The sequence below is a fragment of the Oncorhynchus clarkii genome, chromosome 4 (assembly GCF_045791955.1).
Source record: "Oncorhynchus clarkii lewisi isolate Uvic-CL-2024 chromosome 4, UVic_Ocla_1.0, whole genome shotgun sequence".
Classification (NCBI taxonomy): Eukaryota; Metazoa; Chordata; class Actinopteri; order Salmoniformes; family Salmonidae; genus Oncorhynchus; species Oncorhynchus clarkii.
Window position 1 is genome coordinate 78812100 of NC_092150.1, and position 9735 is coordinate 78821834.

The 9735-nt window shown below is 41.9% G+C and overlaps 1 protein-coding gene across 2 annotated transcripts; it reads left to right on the forward strand.

Moving 5' to 3' along the window:
- The first annotated feature begins 292 nt into the window (after window positions 1-292).
- On the forward strand, window positions 293-3615 carry LOC139407319 (uncharacterized). 2 transcript variants are annotated; one of them, XM_071151005.1, is made up of 7 exons: window positions 293-335; window positions 526-680; window positions 1108-1407; window positions 1590-1631; window positions 2794-2898; window positions 3071-3135; window positions 3227-3615. In XM_071151005.1, exons 3-7 carry the CDS (start codon window positions 1236-1238, stop codon window positions 3326-3328), a joined length of 486 nt encoding a protein of 161 aa, XP_071007106.1. In that variant the 5' UTR covers window positions 293-335; window positions 526-680; window positions 1108-1235; the 3' UTR covers window positions 3329-3615. The 2 variants fall into 2 exon arrangements, with proteins under 2 accessions (XP_071007106.1, XP_071007105.1); XM_071151004.1 differs by lacking the exons at window positions 293-335; window positions 526-680 and having other exon boundaries at window positions 1065-1407.
- The last annotated feature ends 6120 nt before the right edge of the window (window positions 3616-9735 follow it).

Here is a 9735-nt window from a genome sequence, read left to right on the forward strand (position 1 = left end):
AACCATGTATTTGATGCCATTCCACTGATTCCGCTCCAGTCATTACCACAAACTCGAGCCCTCAATTAAGGCGCCACCAATTTCCTGTGATGTACAGTTATAGCCAAACGGCCTGTTGTGATAGAATTGATGTCATCATCCTTGCACATCAACTTCAAATCGAAGAAGAGGGTATTAGCCAATCTAAGAAGTGAAGTCTGGTTCGTAAAAACAAGACAAATCCAACACCACACAGAACAGAGAAAGAAACGGTTACGGAAGGCAGAGCAAGAGCAACATGGCTGGGGCCCATCACACTCTCATTCCACTGCTGATCCTAAAGCTTATCAATGCAGGTAAGAGGACACCTACTTTAGGATAAAAGATCAGCCATGCTCATTAACCATTCATGCTGTGTGTAGGTTTGCTAACAGGTGGCTAGAGACTAATCTACATAGTATTTACCACTTATAATGGATCCTTGATGAAGTTATTTGAGTAAGGATTTTACTGTGTTACATGGATACATTTTGTTTTTCTCTTTAGGTGTGCATGGAAAACAATTATCTCAATACGTCAATGAGGGGACTGATGTCAGTCTGCTGTGTGACAATGTGGTTAATTCAGACTGCTCCTTAATTATGTGGCTTCACAGCAGAGAGAGTTTTCTAAATGCTATTCAAGAGGTTTTTAACGGGAAGGTGAGCGTTAACTCAAAGAGAGCTAAAAAACTGAGTGTGGACGCTGACTGTTCTCTACATATTCACAATGTCACAGCTGAGGATGCTGGACGCTACACATGTCGAATTTTAAAACACCAAAATCCCTTTTCAGACACTGACACCTATCTGTCTGTTCTGACCAGTGAGTATTACAGTATAGTAAAACATATGCAATACAGTATTATAGTATTATAGTATTACAGTATTTTAGTATTAGTGTTATAGTATTGCAGTATTATAGTATTGGTATTATAGTTTTACAGTATTATAGTATTTGTATTATAGCATTGCAGTATTATAGTATTGACATTATAGTATTACTCTATACATGAGTGACCTACAACAATACTTTATTCCTTGAAGAGAAACCATGGTAAAATTGAATGTTTTCTTATGTCTCTTGCAGTCTCCTTGTCCACACTACTGACATATCTAAAGCCTGATAGACCAGTAACAATAAGGTGCTCTCTGCACACCAATGAAGGACCTGGAAACTGTAGGTTATTTCTCAATAGTGAAGTTCATCTGAGCTGGATGGATGAGACTGGTCGGAAGCTGCAGGGAGACTCCAGATACCAGCTCACAGGGCCTCGCTGTGACATCACTCTGAATGTGACATTCCAGAAGGAGGACAACAACAGGAAGTGGACGTGCACGCTGACAAACAAGGGAAAAGTGAAGATCTCCATTGACTTCACATTCTCAGGTATGTGTTCTTGTTATGCTCCTATAATCTGAAGAAGTTCACAAGATTTAATGACATTAAAGTGAATGTCAAACCTGATCCTTTCTCTTGATATCAGTGATGAGTGAACACGCATACTGCTCTACTGTATGAGTCTGATAATGAAGAGTTATTTAAAAGAGCATGTTCTTCTCCTGAACTAGATATTAAAGACACGGATGATGACGGTGGAGAGGAAAACGACGGTAAGAAACCATCTACACCGTAAAACCAGATAAGTTCTGGCTGTTCAAACAGCCTGAGGAAACGATTACCTCAAAAATATGAACTTAAGAAACTTAAAAATAACTGAACCGAGCAGTACTACCTTCATATGAGTAATACAAATGCAGTTTTTTGGACTAAGATATACTTCAATTTAACACCCCCACTAAGCAACAAATCCAATACTTTCCCTGTGTGCCTTGGCTCTTCGATTGAATTGTAGCTTTACCAGCCATTACTTAATTTGTTTGTGAGACATGGTTGTTGAATTCGTTCATTTTCAGTCCTGTGGCCTTCAAGTGAGTTCCTAGGTGAATATTATTATAATAACATTATAATTAAACCATTATCTATATCATAAAGTGTAATACAGTAGCCTGAAACGTATAGTTTAGGTGGGGTTGCAAAATTTCACAAACGTACCACAAAAAAATGTCCAGTAATCTTCGAACGAGAATGTACCAGAATTTTGCAACCCTTACTCTAAATCACATCATGCTGGCTTGCAAAGTGATGTGATGTGTAACTCATATTGAAATTGATCATGCATCTATCCAACAGTTGAAATTTGTATTCATCCACAACCTGCATTCATAATGACTGCCAGGGTTAAGAACAGTGGGAGGAGACTACCTAAACCATTTAAACTGGAACAACCATTTCAGTATTGGGGCAAATATTCGGTGATCGGATGAGTTTAAAAAAATGTTATTCATCTTTATGTAGCATAACTTTTCAATCAATCAATCAGTCAATGTACATGCAAAAACACAGATATTAAAACTATTTAGAAAACTCTACCCGCAGTACAGCATGCTCGGAAAATAGTTCATTTATTATCATATCTTTAAAAAAAAATTTGGTGCGACTTCTCATTTAGTTCTGAGTCAGTACCACATAAACATTTTAAGTATTAATAACTTTTCCTTAACTTTGAGTACTAGAAGTATTTCAGTTAAAAATGCCTTGGGGTTTACAGTGTACTAAGTCAAATTCAAACTTTGTTTACCAAGGCAATGCTTTTACTACTGTACCTCATTGTGCTTCATCTATGGACTATTGTGTGCCAGTCCCTCCTTCTCCTTGTTGTGAGCCAGGCGGATCTCAAGTGACACAGGTGTGCTCTCTGTCTTCCTCCATCAGGTCTTAAACAGTCGCTGCTGATCTGGGTGCCAATGGGGGTGGTGGTGTGTGTGGCTGTGTGTGTGGCTGTGTGTGTGGCCGCAGTCACCTTCAGAAGGAGGGCGTGTAAGTCAACTATAACTCTCTTATTTACCCTCCTGAAGTCAGGTTCTGTTCCATCTGAAATGAACTAATTTCCTTCATACAGTAGATATTTATAATGTTGTATAGAAAAGAAAACCTTATTTTTCTTGCTAAATGTGTATTTTATGAATGATTCATGGTCGTTTGTTCTCAGATTATGTTTCAGGAAATCAGATGGCAGTCAACCCAGGAAATATGGTGCAAGCAAACAACAGGGATGTAAGTAAATGGGTTGTCAACTAAATAATTCCTTTTGATTGTTACTGTGGATATAATGTGTGTGTGTGTGTGTGTGTGTGTGTGTGTGTAGGACCAGAGAGCAGACATTACCTATGCTGAGGTCAACCTTCCCACTAGTAGGAGGATGGTGGAGAAAGACCAACAGACAGAGTATGCAACCATCAGAACATGACCCTGAATCATAAACTGTTCCGTATTGAGGCTGTAAAGAAGTGGTATTCAAATCCTACCCTGCAGGTCTGGAGTACTGTTGGTTTTCTGGAATACCTGGTGTCCTGGGTCTAAATGAAACAAATAAGAATGGAACTGGCTTCAAGGTCCACATTTTAATTTGAGGGGCTATGAAGTGGAGATGTAAGAACTGCACGGTTCCCTTGAAATAAACTTTCTGAGTTAAGCTATACCAAAAAGTGTGGTCCTTACAACATTTACATTACCGTTACATTACCTTTACAGACTTACAGTAAGTGGGTTCATCCAGAGGTGGCAGAACGGAGCAAGTTTCAAGATTAAATATCACACGCACAAGTACAGCAAAATGCATTTATTGCCCAATCCAAACCCCAACAATGCAGTAATAAATAACAATGTAATACTAAACATAACAAGGTAGAAAAAAAACGAGATATACCAATAAGAATAACAATAAAATAATAAGAACATGATAAAGTAAGTAAGCATACTATATACAGGGTCAGTTCCAGTACCATATTTACAATGTGCAGGGATACTGGAGTGATGGTGGTAGATATGTTTAGGGGTAAGGTGACTAGGCATCAGGATATGTGATAAACAAAGTAGCAGCAGCATATATGATAATTGTATGTGAGTGTGAGCAAATGAGAGAGTGTTTGTGTGTGTGTTGGAGTGTCCATGTGTGTAGTGTGTGGGGCCCTATGAGTGTGCATAGAGAATAAGAATAAAATACAAAGGTCAGTTTAGATCATCCGTGAAGCTATTTAGCAGTCTTATGGCACGGGGATAGAAGCTGTTCAGGAGCCTGTTGGTGTCAGACTTGATGCACCGATACCGCTTGCCATCCTGAAGCAGGGAAAACAGTGGCTTGGGTGGTTGGAGTCTTTAATGATTTTCTGGGCCTTCCTTTCACACCGCCTGATACACAGTAAAGGTCATGGATGGCAGGGAGCTTGGACACACCCATGTGTTGAGGTTCTTCATGGCAGAGGTGATGTTGCCAATTCTTACCGTCTGGGGTCGGCCTGTCAGGAAGTCCAGGATCCAGTTGCAGAGGGAGGTGTTCAGGCTGAGGTTCCTAAGCTTGGTGACGAGCTTGGAGGGGACAATGGTGTTGAACGCTGAGCTGTAGTCAATGAACAGCATTCTCACATAGGTATCACACCTTGGTGGGTGAGGTTAGTGTGGAGTGCAATTGAGATTGCATCGTCTATGGATCTGTTGGGGCGGTATGCAAATTGGAGTGGGTCTAGGGTGTCTGGGATAATGGAGTTGATGTGAGCCATGACCAGCCTTTCAAAGCACTTCATGATTGCAGATGTGAGTTCTACAGGGCGGTAGTCATTGTGGCATGAAGCCTTAGAGTTTTTGGGAACAGGAATGATGGTGATCATGTTAAAATGTGTGGAGTACAGACTGGGAAAGGAGAGGTTGAAAATTACAGTGAATATACCTGCCAGGTGTTCTGCATATGCCCTGCGGCCTTGCGGTTATTGACCTGATTAAAGACTTTACTCACGCCGGCCACATGCGGCGCATGTCAGAGCCTGTGTAATATGATTCCACCTTATTCCTATATTGACCATTTGCTAATTTGATGACTCTGCGAAGGTCAAAGCGGGACTTCTTGTACCTGTTCCTGTCCACAGCCGTAGTCTCAAGGTTGTCTGCGATGGCCCTGTGTGCGGTAGCCCTATCCTGGCCCAGTGTCGTCCAGGAACTGTAAAAAATGTGTTTAGCGCCAACCTCAGTGTGAGTCCAGGGCTTTTGATTGGGGAATCAGCGAACCTTAACTGTGGGGACAACATCGCCGATGCATTTCCTAATGAAGCCGATGACAGAGGTGGTTAGCTCATCGATGTTATTGGTGGAGTCCCGAAACATATTCCAATTAGCGCAAGCAAAGCAGTCCTGTCCTGATTTGATTTGCCGATTGGTGGACAAGGGAGGGCCTTGTATGCTTGCTTGTGGGTAGAATAACAGTGTTCTAGGACTTTATCACCCCTAGTGGTGCGGGAGACATATTGATGGAAGTTGGGCTTCACGTGTCTTAATGACGTGGAATTAAAATCGGCAGCAACCAGAGAAGCGGCCTTGTACAGTTTGTTAAGTGTCCGGTTGTTATTTTTCTAGTCCTGAGGTGGAATGTATACAACAGTCACAATATTAGCTGAAAACTCCCTCTGGAGGTAAAAAGGGTCTGCATTTGACCATCAGGTATTCAAAGACGGGTGAATAATGGGTTGACACTTCCATCGCACTCGGGTCAGCACACCTGTTGTTATTTTATTTATTTATTTTTATTTTATTTTTTTTTACCTTTATTTTACTAGGCAAGTCAGTTAAGAACAAATTCTTATTTTCAATGACGGCCTAGGAACAGTGGGTTAACTGCCTGTTCAGGGGCAGAACGACAGACTTTGTACCTTTGTCAGCTCGGGGATTTGAACTTGCAACCTTTCGGTTACTAGTCCAATGCTCTAACCACTAGGCTACCCTGCCGCCCGTTATTGATGAAGAGACAAACCCCTCCCCCCCTCAATTTCCCTGAATCCACTGTCCTGTCGGCATGGTGATTAGAGAATCCATATAGTTGGATAGCCATGAGGGGTATCCTTTCCAAGAGCAATATTTCAGAAAAGCAGAGAATATTGCAGTTTCGAGAGGCTCGTTGGTAGCAAATCCACAATCGAAGGTCATCCCTCTTATTATCAAGTGATAATGGAGGGAAGATTTGGCCAGTCTTCCCTTCACCTTAATTTCGCCAGGATCCTCCCTCTCTTGCCTCTGTAACTTCAGCGTTTCCTCTTGGGTAGCCCAAGAATTGGCTTTGGAAGCCCAGGACAGATGAGTCAAAGTTGAAGCCAGAATTGAGGTTGGGGTGTACTGTAGCAGAGCCTTAAGGTAGGGAGGGGCAGTTTCCCTTGCTGCTCCGTAGGCAAGTACCACGGTCATGTTCTGGATGCAAGTTTAGACTGGAAGCCAGTGGAGTGTTCAGAGGAGTGTGGTGGCATTGGAGCATTTGGGAAGGTTGAACACCAGGTGGACTGCAACAATCTGGATGAATTGCATGGGTTTGATGGCACACGCAAGGAGCCCAGCCAACAGCGAGTTCAGAAGTCCAGACGGAGCAGGCAGGCCTTGGAGCGGGCAGGCTTTCCCCGGGAGGAAGAGCAGCCATCTTGTCGAGGTTGAACTTGAGGTTGTGGGCCGACATCCAAGCTGAGATATCTGCCAGGCACGCAGAGATGCGTGTCACCACCTTGGTGTCATACGGGGGGGATGAAGAAAAGTAGTTGAGTGTCATCCGCATAGCAATAACAGGAAAGACCTTGTGAGGATATGACGGACTTGATGTATAGGGAGAAGAGGACAAGGCCTAGGACGGAGCTCTGGGGGACACCAGTAGTGAGAGTACGTGGTGCAGACACAGATCCTCTCCACGTCACTTGGTAGGAGCGGCCTGCAGGGTAGGATGCAATCCAAGAGTGTGCAGAGCCTGAGACGCCCAGCCCTGATAGGCTGTAGAGGATGATCTGATGGTTCACGGTGTCGAAGGCAGGTGATAGGTCTAGGAGGATGAGAACAGAGGAGAGAGAGTTAGCTTTAGCAGTGTGGAGAGCCTCCTTGACATAGAGAACAGCAGTCTCAGTTGAGTGACCTGTCTTGAAGATTGGTTAGGGTCAAGATCTTTCTAAGAGACATAGTAAGAGAGTTGCTCAGAGACACAGTAGACTGATGGCCTTGCATCAGTCTACTGTGTGACAATATCCCTTGTATTCTCCACTTCCCTTTCTCATTCTGTTCCAATGAATGATGACACAACCGATGCAGATAAAAAATAAATATTACTATTAATCTCAATCTTGAAATAACTCAGAGGTCACATAGGAATCTGCATACAGTCTGACAATGATTAATCTGGACCGTAACTATATTATTTAAATGCTACTGCGTCTTTATATGGGACACACCTCCTTCCACCCACTTTTGTGTGAAAACTTAATCTGTGGTCTAAAAATAATTCACGTTTTAGCCTGTATATTTGATATTTTACCAGTAGCCTACAATAGGCTGTCAAAGCTGTTTCTGTCCAGGCCACAATGACTCACACTTGACCATGAACTTAGTTGTTTTTGCAGTAAAGTGTTGTTGCACTAGTAACATCTTGTGTCCAAAAATGTATGATAGCTCTAATTGACTGTGCTGAGAACCAGTCTGAAGATTTAGAGACTACCTTTGGATTTTGAAGGAGGGAGCAACATTCGTCCTCGTTTATTCATGCAGTCTAATCTAAATCCTTCCCAGGCACGTTGTGGCCTATTGTTTTTACCTTTTTAAAGATTGTCACTCCCCTGTCACTCAACCACAAAGTCACTAACATAGACCATATAAACTGATATTTGCAGCGTCAGTGAAGTGAAACCTTAATTCCACCCACTTAAGAACATAGCCATTGAGTAAGATTGAATTTGCTTTGCCTGCCTGCACTAAAGATGCTTGAAGTTATTCCTCGAGGTTGAGGCCCATACTCCCAGTAGGTATTAGATAGAATGTCTCGGCAACCTGTGGTTACCTACAGTAGGTTACCCCATTGGCTCATAGCAAAATCTTGACCTTTTTCAAACACAATTATATAGAACATTGTGGCAAACTGTGGTTACCTAGGTTACCCCATTGGCTCACAGCAAAAACTTGACCTTTTTTCACAATTTTCTTGTTTTCTGCTTGTTTTAGTCAATTACAAAACTACATTTAAGAAAAAGACAACATGTCTAAATACTTTTTTTAAACCATTATTTTACCAAGTAAGTTGACTGGGAATTCATTTTCATTTACAGATCACAGATTACTGCACCTGTACATAGCCCACCTATAATTTAGCCCAAACAACTACCTCTTTCCCTACTGTATTTATTTTATTTATTTATTTATTTTGCTCCTTTGCACCCCATTATTTTTATTTCTACTTTGCACATTCTTCCACTGCAAATCTACCATTCCAGTGTTTTACTTGCTATATTGTATTTACTTTGCCACCATGGCCTTTTTTTTGCCTTTACCTCCCTTATCTCACCTCATTTGCTCACATCGTATATAGACTTGTTTCTACTGTATTATTGACTGTATGTTTGTTTTAATCCATGTGTAACTGTGTTGTTGTATGTGTCGAACTGCTTTGCTTTATATTGGCCAGGTCGCATTTGTAAATGAGAACTTGTTCTCAACTTGCCTACCTGGTTAAATAAAGGTGAAATAAAAAAATAAAAATTGACCTGGGGAATACTTAGTGAGGAGGCATGAATGAGCCAATTAGAAGCTAGGGATGATTAGGTGGCGATGATGGTATGAGGGCCAGATTGGGAATTTGGCCAGGACACCAGGGTTAACACTTTTACAATAAGGGTGTTATAACCCTTAACTACAGAGAGTCAGAACACCCATTTAACATCCCATCTGAAAGACAGCACCCTACACAGGACATGTCCCCAATCACTGCAGTGGAATCTTATTTTAGACCAGAGGAAAGAGTGCCTCCTACTGGACCTGCAACACCACTTCCAGCAGCATCTGGTGTCCCATCCAGGGAGAACAAACCCTGTTTAGCTTCATCGTCAAGCTAGCAGTGGGATGCAGGGTGGTATGCTGCTGGCATACCATTTATTTTGAACATTGCCTGCTCCCAAGCGTTCTCACTACTTAGAAAAACGTAATATTATAGAGCTTCCCTGAGGACCTTTTCATGACGATGCCAGCAGCCACCTGAGTGAGTGAGTGAGTGCTAGCTAGCTAGCTACCGACCGGAACATTAAGCTAGCCAAGACCAACAACTTAACAAATTGACTATACAGCTACAAGTAGTGAATGGAGTTACAAACGGACTATACTAAACAAGTTACATGTCTTACGTGTGAGGACTTTTTTTCCACACACATAGCTAGCTACATGTGTAGCCTACTTGGACACCGGCTCCCCACAATTTCCCACTCTCTTACGCTGAGGAATAGTGAAGCCACAGGGGTCTTCTCGCGGTGTCTATTTCCCTATGTGGGAGCATTGCGAACTGTTCCATCTACATTGAACAAAACAGCAGCTTTTCGGCTTGTTTAGTTATTTCTGTATTTTAAAAAATCAACGAGAAAGTTGGCTCTTTTACTCTGGGGGTCAATATGAAATAATGTTTGTTTTTCTCCAAATTCTGGGTGTGGTTGAAAGGGATTCCTTATTATTACGTGAATATTGACTCGGACTATCTAGTGAGTTTACCCTTGCATTCCGTTGCTAAGGGAATTTTTCAGAGGCTGTGCTTTGAACAAAGTAGTGTCCTAACTATTCCCTCCATTACTGATTATTTTCACTCCTAATGATGACTGAATTTGTCAA